Below are 24,558 nucleotides of genomic sequence, written 5' to 3'. Positions count from 1 at the left end.
CAAATTACTGCTGACGAGCGCTCTCTCGTCAGCAGTTGCCACAAGTGCCATTACATTAACGTAACGCAAACTACTTAACGTCGTGCGCCCCCGGAAATGCTCTGCATTTGATCGTGCCCCTCGCGAGGGGGATGTTTGACGCTACCTCTTGCAAGACCAAGTGCAACCGCCGAGAACAAGGTCCCACGAGCGGCGCGCGCGCCGTGGACTGGTGGTGCCATCTGTCAGCTGCGACGCGAACTACCATCAAGGCAGTCAGAAAACCGAACGCGCAAAATACAAATTTTCTTGCCTGCCGAGCCGTCGCCGCTATCTTGGCCACTCTCAGTAGCTAAGTATTCTTGGCTTAACGAACATGCGCAGGGGTCGCTGGACGGCCATCGCGAGGCACGCACACACGAGCATTCACCACTTTCTTTTTTTTAACTGCGTGGCAGTCGCCGCAATCTTGGCCAATCTCCCTGAGTGTGTATGCTTGGCATGAACGTGTACAGGGCACACTCGCTGGTCGTCCCCAGGTACGCGCACATGGCCGCTAGGAATTTTTATAGTTTTGTTAACTGCCAGGTGGTCATCGCGAGGTCCCAGCTCACGTGCGGGTGCTCGGCAATTGGCATTTTTATTGTATGTGCCTGCACAATACTATATGTTAAGGGCTGTCCCATTAAAATTTGACTTCACAATTAGTGCCTGCCCTTTTATTTTGCTGTGCTGCATACAAGCCTCTCCCAACACAACAGCCAGAACACGGACACTGGTCTGCATGTATTCTTATGTGGCAACAGGACTAGCAAGAAGCGATGGTTAGTGATGAAGCGATCTATTTACAAAGGGACGGAATCTATTCACAGTGTAGCCATGACAGCTCGAGCTGAGGCCGTGCCACCCAGCGCTTTGTCATTGGTGTGGGTCCCCTGGAGCCTGTGTCCACTTCTGCTTCCCATAACAATGTAACAGCCAACAGTAAACAGCAAAGGGACTAAGAGAACAAAACGGTGTGATCTCTCCAGTGCACTGAATGACGCACCAACCTTTTCTATGAGACCCAGTGAGCAAACTTGTTTACTTCTAAGACCTTTTCTATGACCCAGCAATCAAACTTGTTTACTTCTAGGCCTGCACAGCTGCAATATGCCAGGCAACACAAAAGTGGATGCTCCCAACTCCACGGCCACCCCTTCAGGTGGAAACTGCATTGATTCTGTCGGGGTCACATTGTAAGGTGACATGCGCGTGTGGGCGGGGGCTTCCGCACTAATCTATGTGATGTACATTCTTGGCGCACCGCTATCGGGAAAAGAGTGACGAACTGCTCATTGCTACACAGAGGATCTTTAATGTGCACCGAAATCTTGACACGAGGACAGTTTTGTTTTTTACCTCCATCACAAAAACGGCTGCCACTGTGGCTGGGATTGAACTGGCGTCCTTGGGCTTAGCAATGCAATGCCTTAGCCACTGCAGCAGGCGCAGCACGTGTTGGCATTTTTAACACGAAAATGTTTTATGCCCGGGTACACGAAGATCTGATTGGCGTCATATCTGTCACGGAAGTGACGTCGCCAGAAATCGTTCCATTGATGGGGCAGCGCCAGGATTCGAGCCACGAACTCTCTCGCTGCAACGGGAGGTACACAGCGCTCTGCCCACTGCACTACGAATTCAAGCGCAAGTAGGTATACGAACACGCCTTATATCTTTCCCACTATTGCCTTCATTCAGATGCCGTCTAGAAGTGAAGTAAAGTAGTTCATCATGACACTAATGAGCGCGGACAGTTGGTGCCTCGATGCCAGCGTCTTCGTGTACGCGGGACGCGGGGGAATCGAGGCACCCCCCGCCACCTCCTGCATTCGGTGTCGGTTCCGTTTCGGCTGCACGGTTTTCAAGGGGCTGTGGTTTCAGTTGGATTTACGCAATGTTCCGGCACCTGCAATCCAGCGTCTAACGTTGATGCAGCTAACGGTGCCATACCGACGTAATATAAATAGCGATGTGCAAGTTCATATGGATGCCCAATGAACATTTAAATGCTCCTGTGAAGGCACATTTCACTTTCGTGTTTTACCGATTTCTATGAAAGAGGCATCAACCACATTTTTTCATTATGCACTGTAACGTTCTAACTCCAAGTCCTGGATGATCTCAACAAAAGCACACTGTTGGCCTGCACGCGTCCTCAGCCTAAAGCACAGGTCCTTTCCCCTCTGGTCCCAGATCTATTGCATTCCATTTCTTTGCCTTATGCAACGGTGTGTGGTGGTGCCTTACTTGTCAGTGGGCACTGTAGCAACTATTCGGACACAAAAGGCACCCTTTATTTCTGTGACTGGCATAGGCTGTTGAATGTATGCAGTTCTAAGTGCCCCCTCCTTTTTTTCCAATCACAGACATGGATACTCATGCGAGTGGCCTTCAAATCAAGGCTACTGCAAAATGGAAAGCAAGGTTAAGCTCATGCAGAAATGGTGCTCGTTAAGCATTTCAAGGTCTACATTGGTTCCTGAAATTGTACCTCCACCTTCCAACAACACATGTGGCGACACGGCAGTCATGAGTGAAAGCCTCAGGACCACTGAGTGCCCCACGCTTTGTGCACAAATATGGGCCATTGGACACCCAATCACAAGGTCTGCAAAGGCTTGTCGCAACACTCTTCATGTGTGGGCAATACAGAGTCCTTGTTGTACAGTGAGGACTGACTACGGCACCTACTATCTCCATGCCAGCAGCGAATCACAAGGGGGAGCTGGCTTTGCTGCAAAGCACCCACAATCGTCAAGATTTTCTGCACAACACGTAGCGTTATGCATTTTTCAGTAAACAAGGAGAACTGCTAATGTGGTATAACTTACACAAAAAAGGAAGGAGAACTGTGTATAGGCAATCTTTATGCACACAAGGGAACTGCTTCGGCTACCCACACACCTCCCCTCCACCCATCCCCACTGCCCTGGCAGCCTCCAAAGTGCCCTTGTGCACCCTTGCTCAAGACTAATACTCTACTTTGGTAGGGAATGGTGCAAACATTTGAAAGACAGAGGAAGAAATGCTTTGTGTGCACTATCCCTTACCAAGATGGACAGCTATCAACTCGCCCAACTTTCTATGCTGCTACTACTTTCTTACGTGACACGGTAGCAGGCAGGTGCTGGCGTAACAGCACCCCTGCCCATATCGATGTGATGAGTGCTATGTACAAACTGGAACTGTGTTATATACACTGAGAATGTGCTTGCACAGACCCCCCCATAAGATGGTGGGGGGTCACCAGGACTCGGTGCTTTGGCGGACTGCGCCGTCCGGGGCTTGGAATGGGCGTGGCTTGAAGAGCTCCCACAGGCGAGCAAACTCTTGCACGTACAGGTCCACCAAGTCTGGCTCGGCCGTTATCAGCAGGTTTTCGTGGTTGCCTGCGCAGGACAGACCAGCAACAGGCAGCAGTGAATGTCATCAGCAGCAGCAGCAGCAGCTGCCTGCCAGTGTCACCTCACACTCCCAGCCTCTTTGTCAGCTGAATGCATTCTCTGCCCCCAGACGTGCCCATCTCGTCCCTCCTGTCCCGACGACCCGCATCGGCCTTAACAGTTGTAAGGATCGCGACTTTCACGCGAACCCCTTTCTGGCTAGCTTCCCATCGCGGCCGCCGTTGCACAATGCGTCTCGCTCACGCGACGAGAGCCATACGGGAGGGCGCCAGCGACCGGAGGTTTCGTTGTCGCCAGGGTGGAGGCGTTGACCCTTTTCCCCTCTGCCTTACCCGAGAACCAGTTCTTCCTCCTATACTAGTGCCACCAAATGGCGAGGTCTGGTGGGTTGTCGCATGACGAGGAGACGGCCTCTTGTCTTGGGGATGCGGTAGCGAGCGGACGTTTCGGCGCGCCGGTCCGGACCTGGGGAACATGCCACAATGGGACGCGTCCGGGCGAGCTGGGAGACTGCAACCGCGCTCGCTCGCTCAGCGCTCCGCTGCTCCGGTATGCCATCGCTGAGTCGAACCATCTCGATCTCTCGTGTTGTTTAATGCCTCGCTCACAGTGTTACCGTTATGGCCTACGAACAGTCTGTATGCAGTGTATTTGATTCGCACTTTGCAATAAATGCTGCCATTGATGTTTTGCCCTCGCTGCCTCCTTCCTTTGTCTGTCTCCGCAAACAACGGACCCGTCCGCAGCCGGCGCTCGCGAGGCATGTTTGCTGAGCGCGATGGCTGCGGGGTGGGAAATCACTAGCGTGTGAAATGTAGAACCCCACACAGTCCACCTGTCGCTACTTCACGGCGCCACACATGCAGCAGTACAAAGGGAGGACACGTACCGTACTTATCCAATTCTAACGCGCACCCGATTTTCCTGGCAAAAAAACCGAAAAAACTTACCGAAAACATCCTGTCCATTACCAAAAACATCCTGTTTTCGGTAATGTCAAGCGCATTCGCGATGCCACACTTCTGAACGAACGTTAAACCATGGTCGATGGGATTGTGGCCCACGCCTCGTACGCCCATCCCGCGAGCTTCTCCAAAGGTGCACGCTTCAGCTGACCGCTCGTTTTGAACGCGTGGGAGCCACTGCTGCCATCAAGCGCGCAAGTGGAACGATTTGATGATTTGTGTGAACGCCGATACAAAAGGCGCCTATGCTTCCTGCATCCGAAAAATTGTTGATAAAGCTTTAGCGCCGTCTTGAAATGGCGATGGGTGGGACAAACTTTCCGGTTTCAGCAGTTTCGGTTTTGTATCCGATTCTAACGTGCATGCAATTTTTCGGCCTATTTTTCCGGAAAAAAAGTGTGCGTTAGAATCGGGTAAGTACGGTACAGTTGTTGTCAAGATTTTTCTAGGCCAGGCCAAAAGTTTCTGCCCACAAGGAATTCACAGTGAAGGCATAACGTTCTAGCGTGACCAAAATAATTTTTGACAGTAAGAAAGAGAGGGGTTTGCAAGGACTTTCTGGCGTAATACATTTCAGTTTCACTAGAGTGGTAAGCTTGTGTTTTAATTTTTTTTGTGGCCTATTAACTACTGGCATGGCCAACAAACTTTTGACACACTGCCAACACCACTGACTAGTCTCCAATATGTAGCTGGGGCGACAGCACACCCTCTTGGTCAAGGCGAATCAAATAAAAACCAAGATAACAACTTTAAATACAATATCTAGAAATCAAAGATGAAAAAAAAAAAAAAAAACAAGGGGGGGAGGGGGTGACTAGTGCCTCCTCCTAAAACCTTAAGCTAAGTGGCCATAGAAAACGGACACACTACGAATAGGTGTAATATGTGCAGCAAGATCGATGGTTGCCCTTGTGGTCAAAACCTGACACAGATGAGTACTTTAGTGCTTAGGAAAGTCAGCGACTCGGCTGCAGCTCCCCACGGCAGAGTGCGGCAGAGTGTCGTCCCCGATAGGGGGCCCTCCACCAGCAGAGCGCACCTGTGACAGCCTGGCGGGTCCAGTTGAAGGATCCGCTGATCAGCACCTCCCGGTCCACCAGGGCAAACTTGTGGTGCATCAGGAAGGACGACTGGTTGTTCACCCGCACAGGAATGCCTGCATGGGGGGTGGGGTCCCGGTTATGGTACCCGTACAAGTGGTTTTGCGCACTCTGTGCCTTCAGGTCACAAGACGTGATGTAGACAACAACGGCCACACTCCCTGTGTGGGCAGTTAGTGAGGAAAGGCCCTATTTTGGGCTCATAGTTACCTTGCACACTCGAACAATGCACCAGTTGGCTATTGGCAACTCCACTGCCACTCTGCTTTGGGCACTGGCTACGCTGGCCAGTGACCACTCTTACAAAACAGCACAAAAAAAAAAAAAAAAAAAACACGTGGCCAAAGACAAAAGCATACGGAAGAGGTGAAAGCAATGAGCTGTCATATCTACCTTTAAGGGACCCTGCAACACTTTTTTCAACTTTTTTTGAAATCTTAAATGCTTGCAGAACGTAGTCACTCAACACATCCAGTACTTAGATTAGGGGTCACAAGGTACCTCAGCCAAAAATTACTGCTCTATGCCCACCAGATAACTTGGAAACTTGCTCAAAAGGTTTTTTTCTCTTTCCCGGTGTTGATATTCTTCAACCACTGGAATTACACCATTAAGGCCATGATGTAGTGGCTGCTGGCCAGTTTTCCTTCAGTTGCAGCAATGAACGCTTTTCGATAGCAACTTCAAAAATAAAGCCACAAAAGAAAAGCCAAAACGGAAGGCGTATCTGGTGCGACGAGCAAATCGCGCAGTGCCACCTGTGCTGCTTTCGCAGTGCTTTTAGACGCAAAGGAAAGAGTGAAAGCGTTCATCGAAAGTGCTGCAGTGTCCCTTTCATGTGCAAGCTTTTTGTGTCCTGTGCTCCCAACACAAACCAGTACAATCTAGCTGTAGTGCCAATCCTGCTGCTCCAGACTGTCTTGAAATGCCCCAACCTCTAAAATGCTTGCTTCCACCATGACTGGCTTGTTATACTGCCTACGAATGTAATGTCATACACCAGTGCATGCCAAGCTGAAGAGACATTTGGCATTGCTCTGTGAGGCACCGCTGGGTTTGCCCACTGGGTATGAACAGAGGTGATGAAAAAAAGGAATGCAGACATGACACGTGCTATGTTTCACGAAGTGGAAGAGTTGCGAAGTGACATCCTGCACGGCTGGAGTGAAAAGCACTTACACTTGGAACAGCAAGGGACGCTTGAACAGCAAAGGATGGTGAGAAACAAAGAGAGGGATGTGCTCCCATACCAGCCTCGCGCAGCCTGCCAATCTGGGAGCCCGGCGTGTCGACGCCCTCGGCCTCGGTGATGATGCGGATGGCCCGGCCGCGGCGGTGGCTGCTCAGGATGGCGTCACCCAGGGTGTCGCAGGTGATCATGTAGACGCACACGTCGAGCGTGCGGTCCGCCGACGTGAGTGTGTGAACAAGTGTGCGGAGCGACGTGGGGCCATGAAGGAAGCTGCAGCTGGAGTTGCCACACGTGTCCGAGTTGTCGTGCATCGCCTTGGGGCACGCCACGCCCTCGTCGGGGAAAAAAATTACCTGGGACAGATATGTTGCCATGTTTCAGCTCAGCAGCTCCATGACTGTATGCAGAAAGCACTGTTTCACTCAATCTCCAACTTGGGTAGCTTTAGGCAAGAGAAAATTACCTAGTAAGTGCAGGTTATCAGGTAATGACAATGACTCAGCGAGCGACATTAATTTCATCAAAATGTGCATTCTCTTTTCAGGCATGAACACAGGAGAATGCATGACATCGCATACTCAGCATTCCAGAACTCCACCAAAGCTTTGCACTGGCACACTGCATTTGCGACACGATCCAAGTTAAAGGGACACCGAAAAGCTTTGTGAAGGTGGCAATCAAATGCATTCAGGTGGTGGAACACATAACGGGGAATTTTTGAGCCAAGTGTGAGCCCCATACGTCGTACGGATAATTTGTAAACAATTTTTGAAGATCACCTTTCTCAGCCGATGAGCGCGACGCCGCAGCGAGCCGACCGTGGCTGACACAACGGCGAAGGCGCCCCCTGATTCGCCCAATCGCCGGCGAGTGCCATTGGTCCGGCTGCTCTTCCCTGCGCGATCCCGAGGCAAAGGCGGGTCCGCAGCAATTGACGCGTGCCTAGGCGCAGGAATGTAGCTAGCGCAGAATGGAAGTCGAGCGTCGCGATGTCACATGGCTATTACCGGTGTTTCCAGCTGCTTTGAAGGAAGCAGAGAGGGAGGAGGAGTCGATCGGCAAGTGGGGAGAGGTGCATTTAATTGCTTCTGGCGCAGCTAATACTGAATGTAGATCAATAATTCCAACGGCATTGCATCGCTATATTGGTGCTACGCGACAATACAGGCCTTTTGTAACTTTTACAGAAGGCTTTTTTGGGTCCCTTTAAGGCAATGTTTACAACAATCAGCCCATTCAGTTTTGGTTTAATCATGTTGCAAAAATTCAGGAGCTTAAAAATTCTATACTAGGAGTTAAATTGCAGTCGCAAGCAAAATTTCAGTTCTACTATTGCGATAGAAAACAAGATAGACAGGTTACCTCTCATCACCCGCGCGCGTTCACTTTCGCCCCGCAAGCACTGCGCATGCGCTAAAGTTCTTCATGGCGTCGCTGCAATGCACTGTAGTAGGGTAGGCAATGCCACGCGCTACCACGTGGCATTCAATGAGAGAGAGAGAATGCGCAAATGGTTAAGGGCCGAACGTCCTGATACTTCACGTGCACGTTTTGAATTTGATCAGCAGGTTGCTATCACTCGCTACGTTTAACCACGTAGCCCACCTGATTGCCGAGGTCTTGCGCTTTCTTGCTCAGGGAGCGTTTCCTCTTACGCGTAGCGCGCACGTAGACGTAGTAGGCCACTTCGCTGAACACTGACAGGCCGAACACGACGGCCAGGACATCGGAGAGGCGCATCCTATAGAATCTTGTCTCCAAAAACTGGCACGGAAAATTTACGCGCCGGTTCACAGCCGCCACAGCGGCCGTGGAGAGGGAAGGGGGAACACCCATGGAACGCATGGAACACCACACCGCACCACGTGATATAAACAATAAATGATGATGATGATATTTGCACTAAAAAATGCTACATACATGCTTCACAAAAAGCCAACACTTAAAAGCTATAATATAGTTTGTTTTAACTCTGCTAGCAAGTAACATTGATTAGTTCGGTTCCTGGTAAAAAATGAAAAATAATAAGGCTTGGTTAATGCAGTAATGCAATAATGCAGGGGAGAAAGAGAGAGAATTTTAACGATGCCAGACAATGTCCCCAGGTAGAAGCTTTATGGTAACCAGCGCCTCTTCGACAGTCTCCGCATCTGTCCGTGAGTGGGATCAGCTGACTGGGAAAGCATGCGAGCAGGGTGGAGAAAAATCCTCCCTGTTCTGTGGTGGAGATGGCAGCGAGCTTTGCCGACGACCTAATCTCCGTGCGCAGCCACAAGAAGTTGAACCTCAACGAGCTGCTCGACAACCTTCCCAAGCAGCTCACCAAGGATGTTCTTCAGCAGCTGCACGCCGCTGTGCTGGACTGCGATCCCGAGCTGTGAGTCCAGTTGAGGCGCGCTGACACTTGCCAAGCCGATGGTTCGGCGTAATTACTACGCGCCTCCCGTTAATTTGCGCGTGTTGCGTTGATTCAGTTTTTAAGAGGTTCCACTAAAGTAGGCCTTTTTAGTTTCACCAGCTTCGATAATGTGAAGTCACCTTAGAAAAAAAAAAAAAAAAAAAAAAACTAAATGCGTCATCGTTGCCGCATCGTTTGAATGATGGTTGATGTGCCAATTTACTTGAAATCCGAAGGCGCCGCGCATCGGTTCGTGTGAAGCCCAGAATATGCGCTCCTCATTTGCTGCGACGGCCTCACCACACAGCCAGACAGGTGGATTGGCCAGTCACGATGACAGCAGCAGTTTAGAGCTCGCGGCTGTTTCAGCAACAAAACCCATCTGTGCACGATAAAGGAGCCACAAGCCGCGGCTGGTTGGTTGATTGGTAAACCCGGATTGTGGCACATACCCACGCGGGGTATTGACCAGGAGGCTGCCTGTAAATGTTTTAATGTGACCCGGTTTATTTTAGAAACAAGCATTAAGCAAAGAGAGAAAGAGAATGAAAAAATCTTGGAATGTACACAAGCCGGTGGTGGTGAGCGTGACCCCATATCTTCGTCTCTCACGTCTTCAGTCGCCTCCTTTTCCTCGTCGTTTGCAACAAGCAGCATGGCTGGCATTACCTTGGGACATAGCTGCAGTGGTTTCTCTGGTGGTGTTTGTTGTTGTTCTTTTACCAAGTCCAACATACCCTCTCAGTGTGATTGGCTTGTGAGATGACAGCAACCGTCAGCGGATCACATCTGTACGAACCCCAATATTCATTTAGCTGCGGCCACAATTCACACAGTATTTTGAAGGTGATTGGTTAGTGACGATGTCAGCTGCTGTAAGAGGCGCGATATTCCGTTGTGCGATAGGTACAAGCCAGGCACTTCTGGTGTGATGCAGAACGCTAACTAAACATGTCGGTGTGCTGTGCCCCACCCCTAAGCCAACCTACAGGATACCAAATCACCCTTGTTTAGCAAAGGAATATGCAGAATTGAACTAAATAAGAGAACAATTTGTAGTAAAAAAAAAAATAACGGGCCTTGCAAAAAATATTTGCACTTCTTGGACTTGAACCCAAGCCGTTCATTCTAAAGCCGATGGTTCTACCCATTAGGCTACTGAGGAACTCTTTAAGCGGTTGCTCAAAACAACAGAAGCAGTGTCCCAAGCAAGTCAGTGTGTGGCAGCACTGGGTGTGTGCAGGAAGTACCCACAGGGGAACAGAATCTCGTGCTGGAAGCTCACGGCCCATTCACAGCTCCCTGTTTGGCTGTGACACGAATATTACCGACCCCTGCAGCTGGCATACCCACTCGGGGGTTTAACCAGTGCAACAGGCACCAGAGGCCCATGCCCAATTCACCGAGACTCCCATCGGCAGCGGCATCAATACACCCACCCACGCAATGCTATTGCAACTCATCAAAAGGTGACTGTAATGCATGTTGACATCATACAAAGAATCTTAGGTGCCCCGCAACTTTTTTTCTATTTTATCTGGCTGAATTGCCACCCTCGCTGTCGTGCTCTAGTTGTCGCTATGATCTGAAGAGCGTCGTCTGGTGTGGCGCGGTGTGCAGCATCATTTAATGTGAAAACATGGAATGGCCGTAGGAACGCCATGAGTTATTGTGTCTGGGAATACTTGCCCTTCATCATGTCCGAGTGTTCTTAGATGTACACACTCGCAAAAAAATTTGGTTAGTTGCGAGTACAGCTTGCTGGCTGTTAAATGTGCCGAATGTGAAATACGAGCCAGTGGGCACTGCAAGTGGCCCTGTTCCCCCCCTGGGTTGTTTCCAGGATCCCCCAGCAGGAGGCGGCCGTGAGCAGCCTGCTGGTGGCGGTGCTGGACGAGCGGGCGCCCCCCGGCCGGCGCCACCTGGCCCTGTCCGTGCTGGAGGCCCTGTGCCCCCAGTACGGCCTCGAGGAGATGCTGCTGCCCCTGCCGCCCCAGCAGCTGGCGCTCTTCCTGCCGGCACTGCTCGCCCAGGTGTGTCCTCACATTGCTGCTGCTGCTGCTGCTGCTGCTGATGGGTTGGAGGGGCAGGCTGTGACCCTGTTTCACGTTCCTTAGCTTGCGTGGCCACGCACACATCGGGCATTAAACAGGGAAGTGGGAAGCTCGCCACGAAAAGGCACACTTTCGTTCTATTGAAGTTGTGTCTTTTGCGAGGAGACGCTGAAGCCATGCAGCCTCTTCTTCATCTGCTCTTATGGTCGGCCGTATGTGCTCTCATTGTCATCGTGGAGTGTGTGTGTTGAAAAGAAAGGGCTGCTGACATGACGTGGTTTGCGGGGTCCTGCCTCAGTTATTTCTCCAGCGTCGTTGTGTGGCGGAGTAAAAATGTTAAAATGCTCTCGTGGCCCCCCTATATAGGTGGTATTCACACAACTTCTGATTGATTGATTGTAGGGTTTAACGCGCCGACGCAACGCAGGCGATGAGGCGCGCCGTAGTGGAGGGCTCCGGATTAATTTTGACCACCTGGGGATCTTTAACGTGCGCCGAAATCTCGAACACACGGGCGTTTTTGCTTTTCGCCTCCATCAGAAAAGCGGCCGCCGCGGCCGGGAATCGAACCCGCGACCTCGTGCTCAGCAGCGCAACGCCTTAGCCACTGAGCCACCGCGGCGGGTATATTCACACAACTTCTCTTGGCAGCAACACTGAAAACTGCCATGACGGTGCTCACTTTGTCTGCTCATCTCGCAGGACAAAAAACAGGCCGTGGTGTCCACCTTCTGTGCCGTTACCACCCAGTGGTCAGCTATTGCGTCAACAGATTGGAACGATCGTAGTGACATTGCGTGGTGTTGCTCTACTTTCACTTGGGAACTACGCATCACCACTGGGGAATGGAGCAGAGCTTGTGAAAGAAAGCGGCACGACACACAAAATGTTGCGTGGCCAACCGCCAATGTCTTGTGGCATCTGCAGCGACATCGCAAGAAATGCACATAAACTGGCTGCACTCGGCTATCGCGAGAGAGTTCTGGAACACAGCTCACTCTTAGATTAAATTCGTGACACGCAGCTCCCGGGTACTCCTGTGACCGTCCTTAAAAGAACCTAATGCAGCGCAGTTGCCTGTGACCACGGATATCAACACAGGTGTGCTCACAGCTTGCCCACGGCAGATTCGTTTTGTACAAAAGCCAAATAATGCTTCCAAAAAGAGCGAGTGTTCACGCAAATGCTGATTGAGATACGACAGTAGTGTGGCAGTGCGTGCATTGTTAGATGGGGGACTAGTGACATCTACCAGCAAGCAACCAAAGGAGAAGGCACTCGCCAAGAGTTTAGCAATTTATGGCTGATACCATGGCAGCTGGCAATGAGCTGATCTGTGCTGGTGACTTCACTCGTGTCTTGCGACAGGTAGGCTGTAGCACACAATGCGAAACAGTAGTTGGCGTTGACATAGTGCATTTGAGCTCGATGGGACACAATGCTGCTGCTACTGCTGCCTGCACAAGCTCTGCGCATGGCCTGTGCACACTTCGTCGCCTTAGCAACGTGGACGTGCAGGCTCCGGCATGGGGGCACGCACACATGGTTGCCAGCATGCTTGCCATGCCAGTGAATACAACCTATCCACCTTTTTAAACTTTGTGTATTCTGAATTATATTTTTACAGTCAGGTTTCATTTGTGCGTGATACTACGTTGGCACCAATAATGTATTCTGTAGGCATTTGAGGCCCTCCAGCAAGTTGCGGGCGTTACCTTGAGCCTGCTGTAATCCTCCCAGCACCCTTTCCTCGTGCCTTTTGGGAAAAAAAGAAGTTCCCTTATTGCATCTTGCCCTTCTCGTGTGAGGATGGCTTGCAAGGTCCTTATAAATCCCACCTGTGCGAACAGTGCATATTTTGGGGCAAGCATTCCATTACAGTCTGTATCCTCATGAGTTCCTTCAACAGCGAAGTTAACACTGATTTGTCAGTTTTACTTGTAACCGGGGGGAAACAAAAATTTCCCCGCATTTCCCCGAGGGGAAGAATGTGAAAGTGCGAATGCGCAAGTTGAATTTGCGCGGTTCGGTAATGTTCGCGAAAGAGAGATCACACACACACACACAACTACAAAGAAAGAAAGATGCATTTATTCACATACACCTATTTGTGTTGTTGTTGTACTTGATTGCTAGAGCGGATCTCAGCTTTGAAATATAGTGTCAGTTCTCCTTTAAGCGGGTGCATTAGCCCTTCTCACGCCCGATTCCTGGCCAATCTCCCACGTGGGTATGTGCCATGTCAGCGGCTAGGCAGCGCGCGCCCATCTCCCCCCGTTGCCAAGGTAGACGAGGAGATTCCTGGCCAATCCCCCACGTGGGTATGTGCCATGTCAGCGGCCAGGCAGCGCGCGCCCATCTCCCCCCGTTGCCAAGGAAGACAAGGAGATTCCTGGCCAATCCCCCACGTGGGTATGCTATGCGGACATCGCCGGTGGACGCAGGTTCAGGGTCGCTTAAGAAGTGCATTGCACTTAAAAACTCAGTGCTGGACTTGTGTATTCTGTAGTGTTGGTCCCCGTGGGGTTAAAACTAATTTCCCATCGCGTTGAGCATTTCAAGGCTTGGCCGCATTATTGCCTGCTTGGTGTTAACGTTGCTTTTTGCAGTTGCCACGATAGATGCGCTGCCTGAAACTGTGGGAAGCCTGGATTGGGCCACTGTTGAGGTGGGAGGCCATTGTGTGCTGTACAGGTGCGTCTGTACGTCAGCCTCTCAGGAGATGGGCACACTATTGTGCAGGCGACTGCATTGCAGGCACTGTTGGGAGGGAGCCTTCTCTTGTGGCAGCATTTGTGGACGTGGTGGTGAGCTGGGTCCTCCTCCTTTGCAGGGCACAGACAGCCCCCACTTCCGGGGCCTGCTGGAGAAGCTTCTCAGGTGGGCTGCATGCCACTGGAGTAGGCCTGCGGAAGCGGTGCTTTGCTTTCCTGGTCTGAGTGATCCTGCACTGCTCTAACCTGCATCTCATATTGGCGAGCATTCTCAATTCTAGTCATGCACTTGCTGATGCTTTCACTTCTGCTGCCAGTCACATTTGATGTGAATCATGACTCTCCTTGTGTTAGCACTGAACTGGCACAACACAGTAAACCATCCACGTTGGTGCTTAGGCCAGGTGGTTTCCCATATTCTTGAATTTCCAGTGCAGGCACTGCAGTGTGCCTTGTCTTGCCAGCGTCCTTGTTTGTTGCACTGGGAGTTCAAGAATGTGGAAAACCATACTGTTTGTCTTTAACCTGAAACACCTAACGGCTGGAAGTGTTCACACACAAGATTGTGGAAGGGAAATGGCGTGTGCCCCAGTACCAGCTGATGTAGCGCGAGGGAAGTGTGTGGTCTCCTCTCCTGCCTCGTGTGTGGACGCTCTCTCCTCCCAGCCCGCGTGATCAGCCTGGTACAGCCAGTATGGCACACAAGGCTACGCGGTGTGTGAAAGAAGTCTGCCACACACTGCCTTCCACCATCTCCTCTTCACACTGCACTGCATTGTTGGGCCAGTTTTGTGGGGCAGTGTTATCACCACGGTCATATCACCATGCAGTGCCCTGGAGGACACGGGGGTGGGGGCCCCCGTCAAGCGCGAGATCCTGCTGTACCTGACGCGGGTGGCCGAGGCCCAGCCACACCTGCTCTCCCGGGGTGAGTGCCCCCTCCCGCAGTGCACGGGGGCCAGTCGGCTGCAGTGCACACCTCCGTGCCTTGCAAGGCACAGGGGAGAAAGAACCTCTGCAGCACAGTGGCTGCAGCGTGCCTCGCCCTTCGGCCAGAACGCTGCATGAATATTGCCTAAAAGAGGCTGCCCTTTTTTCTCAGTGGGCCTACGACAGTCAGTTTGCCTCTCATGATCGATACATCATTGTGGATTCATGGAGGAGAGAAATTTTGTCTATGTACCGTATTTTCCGGTCTATAAGTCGCACCTTTGTATAAGTCGCACCCCCCCTCAAAATGAGTTTTCTGAAAAAAAAAACCATATATAAGTCGCACCGTTGTATAAGACGCACCGGTATATAAGACGCACTTGTTAATTAGGTAAACTCATAGTGAATAAGATCGTTAGAAAGTGCAGTGAAGGTACATGGTTGCGGCGGCGGCTGCCTATTAACGTATCCCCCTGTAAGCAGGGCTAGACATGGGCATATAACATCCAAAGTCTGGATATAACTAGCTTCTCAAAAATGGTTTATGGATACACACAGATGGCATGTACTTACGGACGGCGTTTAGGCAAAACCATTGAACTCTTTTTCCTCAGACTCGCTAACAAATAATTCAGTATCTTCAGTGGGAGTTCCACCGGTGCATCACTGTCGTCCTCCGGCTTTCTGATGTCTTCTTCGCCAACATCGTTACCACTCGCGGACCGGATTACTCCGGCCTTTATCAACTCGGCTACAACTGTTTTTGTAGAAATGGAGTCCCAAGAGTCGGAGACCCATTTGGCCACCTCTCCAAACGTCGTGCGTCTCTTGTGTGCTGTCGTAAATCAGCGCAATAAAGGTGTCATGGCGGATGGAAGTGACGCGACGGGAAGCGGCACGAAAATCAAAACTTATCTCCAAGCTGTCATTTTAAAAATTAGCAGCACGTTTACCTCCTTCAGAGTAACTGTCTGTAATAATTCATGAGCTGCATTTTGTTTTTGCAACCCAGTTTGAGGTTACTTTGAATTTATTCTGAACTGTAGTTACTGTGCATGGCCTAAAGTGACACGTGGTTGTCACAGGCCATTATCATTCTTTTTGACTAGAAAAAGCTGCAAATTCTTTGGTGCAATATCCGGAAGCGACATATGGGCTGTGAGAAATGGCGTACCGGTGGACTTGGGATTGATTTACACCATAGAGCTGTGTCTCAACGTGCGCTGACCACGCGTGGCTGTCGCGAACCAGATTTATTCCATACATAAGTCACACCGGTGGATAAGACGCACCAACGAAAATTTCAGAAAAAAACCGCGACTTATACACCGGAAAATACGGTATGTGCAAGGAAACTGTCAATGCTTAAAGGGGCCATGCAGACAAAATACAAGTTTGTTTTATTCAAAAGATTTTGTATTTTATGGTGCCCCCAGCGCTTGTCCGGTAGCAAGCGATGCTTTATTCACTGAGAAATTATCACTTCGAGTTAAAATTTTGATTCCCCCGCAAAATCTTGTGTTTTCACGACGTTTGCAATGGCATCACAAGACCCGCTCTCCAACCAATTGGAGAGCCTCGTTTTCCGTTAGTCAACCTAGATGGCGCCACCATGCCACGAAGGGCCATTTTCTGCCTTTGCTTTGATTTGACTAATTTTACATGGCTTGTTTTCTTTAAGGTAGAAAATAATTGTTTTGTGAAACGTGATGTTACCTAAGACACCATCACTTACACGAATCGGCCAGTATCGTCTGAGATAACCCCAAAGCACCAGAGTGCTGTGCAGCTAAAACAAGCATAGTGCGCACAGTACCAACAGCAGTACACATCGATACTTCTATGTTTACAAGCACTTTCATGAATTCCAATGTTTACCCCACCACTCTTACTGCTATAGAAAAAATAATGTACCCTTAATTTAAGCCCAAATAGCTCATTTGGCAAGCTTGCAAGCCCTGCTAACTTGTGTTTGCTTTTATCGGCCTCAGCCAGGCGCAGAGCTGCTGCATATGCCATCACATGGTTCTGTTGTGGTAAATGAGCTAGTGGGTCGCATGGCCATTCCCTTTTTTCCCAACTATCTAGCTTATTTGAGAAAAGTTTGCTTAAAAGTGGTGTCAGCATGATTCTAGTGAGGCAATCTTTCGAATGAACCAAACTTGTGTTTTGTCTGCATGGCCCCTTTAAAGGGACAGTAAAGGGTGGAAACAAGTTGCCCTGTATTGATGGATTATGGTGCTGAGGATCTTAACACACCATTCTCACAACTAGCAGTTTTTTAACAAGGCAGAAAATGCCAGAAACGTGAAAACATGTAGATGCCCCGCACGCATTTGGGTACTGCGGTTTGTGACATCGCAAAAGTTGTGACTGGCGAGAGCTCACTGGAGGAGCATCTGTAGACGCCTTCTTGGAATAAACAGCTCCCCAGTTGTTGAGCAGAACTTTCTGTGAACTCATCTTATTTTAAAAACACAGACTACAGCTTTTATGCATTGCGAGGCAGTCTGCTTCCCTCACTCCTCAGTCAGCCATCATGCATGCTTTCAGTTTCATTTTGGAAAAGCATTGGTGTGCAATTAGCAAAGTCAATGACCTAATAGCGAAAACCCAAGCTTCTGTAAGCAATGTGCCCACCAGGAAGCGGTGAAAAAAACAAGATTCACTGCTGGAGGTTAATCTCCCATTCTCCACACATGGATGTTGCTATCAGTTCAAACCTAATCGCCTGTGAAAGGTATAGGGTACTTACTGTAGATGGTTAGCCGACCAATCCGATCTTGTGCTCTTCCATTCGCCGCGAGCCGTTGTTGATAGTCCGTATAGCGTGCTTCACTCTACCCTTGTTATGTTTGGGCCACGGGGCTAGGTTCGTGCAAAAGAAAGCATGAGATGGCTGTGATGGCCAGACGAGATGGCCAGACGAGGTGAGGTGAGAGCGCCTGCCTGAATGGGGCTAGCCATGCAGTTGCGCTTGCATGATATTTGAAAGGGCGCCTGTCGCTTCTGAAGGGACTTTTCTCGTGGCTGGCTCGATGGGGTCTGTGTGGCCGGTGTAGGTGGGGACACCAGCCGTTCAAGCACTTAAGGGCACTTCTACTTCCTTCAGGGATGAATCATAACAACCCAGGCCAGCCTCCATGGCCATAGAAAAATTGTCAGGGTTGGCCATGGCTTCAAGACTTAAAAGATGCCGTTGCTGGCGGGAGAGCGCCTGGCGCCAACCGTTTACACTCTAAACCGCATCAGTGCCTCGCTCCTACTTTGTGATGTAATGGCTACATCGCGAAAAAATAAAAGGGAAATGGGTGAGAAAAATGCCAGCTTTGTTTGCTTATTTCCCAGCAAAAGTTGCATCGTTGCTTGTCGAACAGAAGTCAAGAGAGCTACAAAACATGATCTTTCAGTTAAAACAGAATTTCATTCAGCGTTTAGTGTCCTTTCAACAATTCCAGTCATGTCTTGTCTTGTAGCCTTTTTTTTTGTGTGTTGCTAGCTGTTTCTTGTAGTGCTGTTCAGCCAGTATAAGCAGATGGAAAGTACTTTGGAGACATTTTTCTTGTGTTTAAACGGTTTTACTCTGCTTTACCCGAGCTGGGATTAACTTAAAGGAGTGATGAAGCGAGACCTTCGTTCTGGTGAAAGTGATCTCTTTTGTCTAATTTTCGCACAAACTTCAAACAAACAAGCCTGTGAGGAGGTGCACAGTGGCCCCTTGTCCTTGCAGGGGACGCGGAGCGTGTCCTGAAGCAGCTGCCCGGCTGGCTGCTGGACTGCTCGCTCTTCTCCTCCCCCCGGTTGGTGGGCGTGTCCTCCGTCACGGGGCCCCCTCCGTCGGCAGCCACCGGCACCAGCAGCCGCTTCCGCCGCTCAGAGTCCGCCCAGCCCGTCTCGGAGCTGGACGGGGTCGTCTCGCAGGAGACCTTCACGGTGCTCACCGCAGGTCGGTGCTGGCTGCACTTGGCACGGGGAGTTCCATACCGATTGGTATGCACCAGAGGGAAGTCTGGCATCAGTGTCTAGGCAAGCCAAGCTTCAGTACAGGTTGCCGCCACGTACCGCGGAGAAGGGTTCCATCGTTATTTGGCATTGCTCACCAATAGCTCAAAAGTTGCCTGGGGCTGCCAAAAGCTAGTGTAATTGTAAGTTTGTTTATTTATTCAGATTACCTGCAGTGCTGATAAGGCATTACAGCAGGGGGATATCCACGAATACATGCATACAATTCATCACATGGGGGAAAAAAGAGAGGTGAGGGTCTGTGACACAAGTCAGCACAATAGTGCGTCAAATGTACAAGCAGTGTCACTGTTGAAGAAGAAAAAAAAAGTACCCGTGGCGGTGGCTCAGTGGCTAAGGCATTGCACTGCTGAGCACGAGGTCGCGGGCTCAATTCCTGGCCACGGCGGCCGCTTTTCTGATGGAGGCAAAAAGCCAAAACACCCGTGTGTGGGAGATTTCGGCGCACGTTAAAGGTGCCCAGGTGGTCGAAGATAATCCGGAGCCCTGCACTATGGCGCGCCTCATCGCCTGCGTTGCGTTGGCACGTTAAACCCTACGATTGTCATCAAAAAAAAAAAAAAAGAAAGAAAGAAAGAGGAAAAAGTTACAAGTGTGACAAAAACGTGTGGAGCAGAGCGTCAGATGTACAAGCAACGATGTTACTTGGTATTTTAGTCCGTTTGCCAATATAACGGGGGAATGGGGGAAAAAAGAACCCTTGTAAACATTACTACGGTAGCCAATGTCACGAATTTACATTTATGGTCGTGTCACTTAGGTAGAAAGTGCGGGGGGAGGGGGTAGTAAGAAAATTTTTGGATCAGTGCCACTCTTTTTCAAAAATACGGTAAACTAGTTCAAGTGGACGTGTTCTAGCAATGCACATCAGTTATCAAATTGTGGGTCCTAAATGGTGCAGGTGTACTCCACAATGGATCTTACTTTGGTGAAATTTAAAGGAACATCACTGAAGCTGCGTTTTAAAAAATTCAGCATGCAGGAGGCTGAAAACATAGTTTCTCACTAGCTTACCTAGAGTGGAATCTGGCGCTAGCGTCAACATGATTCGGCGGAAGCACTCTATGCCTCCATGAGTGTCGCCATAGTGTGTAGTTCAGCCGAAAGTTCGGTATGGCATGGCCGGCAATGACTTCATGGCTACTCAAATTGAGTTTTTGTTTAAAAAATTGCTGCCGAAAATGCCGCTGTCAACAAATTTTATTTTGTGTAAGGCACTGTGTTCGAGGTCTTATGCTGCAAAACAAATGAGAGGGTTACAAAGTAAAGAAAAAAGTAGAAGTCCTGCCTTTGGCTCACGCTGCCAGATACAGCGGGCCGTCTCGGATATATTTTTAAGTTATTACATTCTTCAAACTGGGTGAGGTTTTCTTTGATTTTTTGTAATATTTAGCTGAAAAAAATTATTTATATTGTCTAAAGCTGTGTTCTTGGTCCCTCTCATTAGTCTCATTATCGTATGCTACGCGCTTTGGCAGGCGATGCAGCATTACCGATGCAAGAATGATATAATCCCGTTGTATTTATTTGTTTTGTCTATGCAGGTATAAATTAGCGTAGAAGTGAAGCCTGTTACTGCAAGTAAGTCTTCAAGTACGCGCGCAAAGCATTATGAAATTGCATGAATGCTTCAAATGGCAAATAAATACTGGCTTGTCGAGTTGCTATGTGTGTTGCCCCATTGCGCCTGCCAAGGCAGTGCATGCTTCAAGGAGTAAGTAAACGCAGCGGCGGCGACGAACGATGCGAAAATTGTAACTGAATGTGTGCAGAAAACGGATAGTGTGGGCTAGCGTAGCTTATTTTGTGGCTGCAGTGTGGGCGGCGGCGGCAAGCGGTATGAACAGGTCGCTGGGACCTTCGCTCGCTTTTTGCTGGCCAGAAGCAGCCCACAAACGAGCGGCAGCGGTGATACAGTGAACTGTAGCGATGAGCGACGACAACAGAGTACATTGGCGGCAGTGTATTAATTTTTTTTCGCTTGTCGCTGTCACCCAGTGCACTCTGCTGTTGTACCTTTTGAGTTACGTTTTCAGCATCGCTTGTCGCCTTCACTGCATGTGGTCACCCCTTCATCTTAAGAAACTCGCCACTGACGCGAGCACATGCGTTAAGTGCTAATCACGCTCTTATTTAGACATATCTTTGATAGCCATTGAATGCCAGAAAGTGGCATCCCGAAAACGGAAAAGCATACCGAAAACAGAACTAACAAGCACTTCCGAGCCGAGAAGCCTAATCCATAGCCCTTTGTACTAGTAGCCACTTGCTGCCAATCTGATTCGCACAGTACCCACAATTCCCATGTTGGCGTGCGATTGCAGCAACACTTTCCGCTCTAGGTGATATTGAGAAACTCTATGGCTGAAAAGGACACATGTTCAATGTGTTCAATGAATATTTAAACTTGTTTTATCAGTAGAATGGATGGGGACGTTTCACTTGTCCTTGTCATGGCCTGCCAACAAGCCCAAAAGTTGCTAAGAGACAGCAATCATATTGTAAGATCATTTAAAGTTAATTGACCAGATTGAGGAGAAAGTTGTTTCATCAGCAGCACACTACGGCTCTGGTAGATCTAGTTGTCGCGAATCACTCGGAAGCTTCACGCCAGGCGACCAAGACAAAAAAAAAAAAAAAGTTACCCTCTTTTGTGGATTTTGGCTTTGGTAGCGAGAAGAGCCAAAGGGCTAGCCAAGCCAGGTAGGACAGGAACATTGCCAGATGCTATGGTGACAACCATGGCGGCATGCGATTGCAGCGCCACATTTCTCTCTAGTATATATACTAGTAGTATGAATCTCTATGATTTGACATTGTGTAAAAACTGAGCTCGCAGTTAGACTAAACAGCAATGCGTGGCCCTCTCCCCTGCCCTGTGCTTCCCCCGAGTGCAGCCAAGTTCCACACGGGTGACCAGTGGCTCAACGGGGCGGCCTTCTCGGTGCTGGGCGTGTGGCTGGGCCAGGCGGTGGCGCTGGGCTACTCGGACGACAGCCTGGTGTCCGCCTGCCGCAAGTACTGCCTCTGCCTGCTAGACCAGGCACGCCGCAGTGAGTGGCCCCCGCCCGCCCTCTTCCTTTCAGGCACAAGCTGGGGTTGGGGTTGCTGCGATTTGGGGGGGACTTTTGCGGTTAGTGTATGCTCATTCAACTGTTACAAACCTGACTTGGATCAGTCAGAAGGGGTGCAGCTGATGCATTACCACACCCGCACTGAAAAGGCTTCACTTACCCATTTCAGACTAGAGCGATGACTGGTAGCCAGTGACTCTTTTTGGATTGCATGTGCCTCGATTTAATTATTTATGTAAGTGCCTTCTGTGTCCAGCGGGCATTACAGAAGGGAGGGGGTTTTCATTTTGTACAGGGTGATGACTAGAAAAAAATGCATCAAAAGGAGGCATTCAAAGAGACAAAATATTGTTGTGTGCCGGCAGAACGAGAAGACTAACCATGATGGAGGAGGCGGTGATTTAATGGGTGTCAGCCATCTTGGCACAAGCACAGCTACGTCACACTGTATACGTCACCTTCTTTTGAGATGGGCAAGCACGGCGCTATGTGCAATGGTCCACTTCCTCGTCTTGTCACTGTTACAATGTAAATGCAAAGCCTTTAAGGCAAAAGCAGACTCTCTCTGAATAAAAAAAAAGAATACAAATAGTACACAGATCAGAAAAAGAAAATAACATTTGAAACATAAGGGGGAAGTGCCACGAGCTAGGAGTTCACACAAAACAACCCTTCATGTGCAAAAAAAAAAAGGCAAATTAAATATTCAATGACAGTGAAAAAATAACAAACTCACAAAGCAATATACAGATGAAAGCACAACAACTATACCGTTTGCAAGTGTTGAATAGTTGAACTATTCAACACTTACAAATATGGCATAGTTGTAGAGCGAAATCCATGCACATTGGTTGTAGCGGCTATTGAGACTGCCAAGCTGTTGTATGGTGTCAGGTTGCGAGTGCTGGCTAAGGATGTTTGGCCCCAGTTGCTATGTTAGGCCTGATGTCCTGTTGCCGTATACTACTCACCAACCCCCTTCCCTGTACTGCACTGGCAGTTGTGCAGGTTATATTTCCATTTTTTTGTCATCTTGTTGCTTCCCTCTTCAGTCACAGACATGTTGCATCCGGTAGAAATGCTAGGCTGGCACATGCCTGCATTTGCAGCCAATGGAGACGTCAGGCCAGCACATACCCACATTTACAAAATTGTAAGAACACAGCTGATGGCATCTTCAAACGGCAGGCTAGCCGAATTCCTAGGGACCGTAGTGATAGCATGTGATGCACTTGCTCCCTTGTTCCCGCACAGCCCGGCACTCTTGGTGCTTTCCTGGGCACTTTGTTTTGCTTTGTTCTTTTTGACCCAGCCTTGGAATAAGCATTTGCCCCTTGTACAGGTATGCACAATACACGTGCCCATTACATGTGGCCTAGCAATGCACTTACCCACTGCGCGTAGAAGTCGAGGACTCGGTTTCGGCTCGTTTCCCAAGCTGAGAAGTTATGCTTATGCTCACCTTGTCTGTGTCCCAGGGGTGTTTCACATCAGTAGGAGGTGGTATTTTCCCACAAAAGTTCCCAGAGGCACACTAATGCTTTCAGTGCATTCGTTTGTGTGACCAGCCCATTGTGTGCCCAGGGTCTCTGTCCCTCCCTCACTCTCTCTCCTTCTCCCCCTCTCCCTCCTTCCCCCTTCTAGAGCCCGTGCATGCGGAGGACGCTGAGCTGCAGCAGCACGTGAGTGGCCCTTCCTCCGATGCTGCTGCTTCACTCTGGCCAGCTGACGGGGCTGGGGATTGGCTCGTTTGATTCCCATGCCGGGAGCCTTACCTGGGGACCTGGAAGTGACCTCCTCTGCGCCTTTGTGTGCGCATCTGTCTCTGATGTGCATTCCACTCTGGCAGGGAGGCTGTGCTCACGACATGAACTGCTCATCATTTCCACTCATCCTGGGAGGAGGAGCAGGGTGAAATGGCCATGCAGACAAAATACAAGCTTGTTTTATTCGATAGATTTCGTGTTTTATAGTGCCCCCAGTGCTTGTCCGGCAGCAAATGATGCCATATGCACTGAGAAGTTCATTCATTTAAGTTAAAATTTTGATTCTACCGCCAAAGCGTGTGTTTTCGTGTCGTCTGCCATGAAGTCATAAGTGCGCGTGTTGAAACGAACTTTGACTGCGTCATTCGGCTCTGCAGCCTTGTTTGCCATCAGCCTTCCCAACGCGGCAGAAAGTAATCGTTTCGTGAAACATGGGGTACCCTGGACAAACAGGGTCATGTAAGACAACGTCGCTTACACGGATTGGCCAGTGTCGTGCAAGGCAACTTCAAAGCAGCGGAGTGCTGTTCAGCTAAAACATAGTGCGCCCAGTACCAACAGCAGTGCGCATCAGTACTTGTGTGCTTACGTGTATTTTTGTAACTTTCATTGTTTACCCCAATATTCTTACTGGTGTAAAATGAATATGCATTCCATTTAAGTGCACACAGCTCATTCAGCAAGCTTATAAGCCGTGCCTAATTTTTGTTTACTTTTGCCAGTCCCAGCTAGTCGCACAGCTGGGAACATATGACATCATAAATTCTGTTGCGGGAAATAAGCTAGTGGGTTGCATGGCCATTCCAATTTTTCCTAATTATGTAGCTTACTTGAGCGAAGTGTGCGTTAAAAGTGGTGTCAGTGTTATTCTAACGAGGCAATCTTTGGAATGAACCAAGCTTGTGTTTTGC

General features: G+C 49.5%; 2 protein-coding genes across 2 annotated transcripts in view; one reads left to right on the top strand and one right to left on the bottom strand.

Annotated features, from left to right (window-relative positions):
• Window positions 1–615: 615 nt before the first annotated feature.
• On the bottom strand, window positions 616–8,538 carry LOC144137748 (uncharacterized). The gene is made up of 4 exons (XM_077669686.1): window positions 8,294–8,538; window positions 6,747–7,041; window positions 5,436–5,552; window positions 616–3,413 (listed from the first exon to the last, which is right to left on the bottom strand). The coding sequence occupies exons 1-4, from the start codon at window positions 8,531–8,533 to the stop codon at window positions 3,268–3,270; spliced, it is 798 nt and encodes a 265-aa protein (XP_077525812.1). The 5' UTR covers window positions 8,534–8,538; the 3' UTR covers window positions 616–3,267.
• A 303-nt stretch (window positions 8,539–8,841) lies between these two features.
• The window catches only part of LOC144137747 (AP-5 complex subunit zeta-1-like), a 38,012-nt gene continuing 22,295 nt past the window's right edge, over window positions 8,842–24,558 (top strand). The window contains exons 1-7 of the mRNA XM_077669685.1: window positions 8,842–9,065; window positions 10,930–11,119; window positions 13,974–14,020; window positions 14,685–14,782; window positions 18,515–18,730; window positions 21,705–21,860; window positions 23,526–23,563. Of these exons, the coding sequence (XP_077525811.1) occupies window positions 8,917–9,065; window positions 10,930–11,119; window positions 13,974–14,020; window positions 14,685–14,782; window positions 18,515–18,730; window positions 21,705–21,860; window positions 23,526–23,563 (894 nt within the window). The 5' untranslated portion in view covers window positions 8,842–8,916. The remainder of the gene's footprint in view (window positions 9,066–10,929; window positions 11,120–13,973; window positions 14,021–14,684; window positions 14,783–18,514; window positions 18,731–21,704; window positions 21,861–23,525; window positions 23,564–24,558) is intronic.

Source organism: Haemaphysalis longicornis, unplaced genomic scaffold (genome assembly GCF_048455015.1).
Source record: "Haemaphysalis longicornis isolate Haplotype H1 unplaced genomic scaffold, Haemaphysalis longicornis Haplotype H1 scaffold_5, whole genome shotgun sequence".
NCBI classification, from domain to species: domain Eukaryota; kingdom Metazoa; phylum Arthropoda; class Arachnida; order Ixodida; family Ixodidae; genus Haemaphysalis; species Haemaphysalis longicornis.
The sequence above is the reverse complement of the archived record's forward strand: the minus strand, read 5'-3'. Positions and strand labels throughout refer to the sequence as shown.

What these genes read in the sequence shown, in the direction of transcription:
- LOC144137748 (XM_077669686.1), bottom strand. Translation starts at nt 8,533, where the DNA reads ATGCGTTCCATGGGTGTTCCCCCTTCCCTCTCCACGGCCGCTGTGGCG. An exon ending in CGCAAGACCTCGGCAATCAG is followed by an intron (nt 7,042 to 8,293) that starts GTGGGCTACGTG and finishes TATCTGTCCCAG; the next exon opens with GTAATTTTTTTCCCCGACGA. An exon ending in TGGCAGGCTGCGCGAGGCTG is followed by an intron (nt 5,553 to 6,746) that starts GTATGGGAGCAC and finishes CCCCCCATGCAG; the next exon opens with GCATTCCTGTGCGGGTGAAC.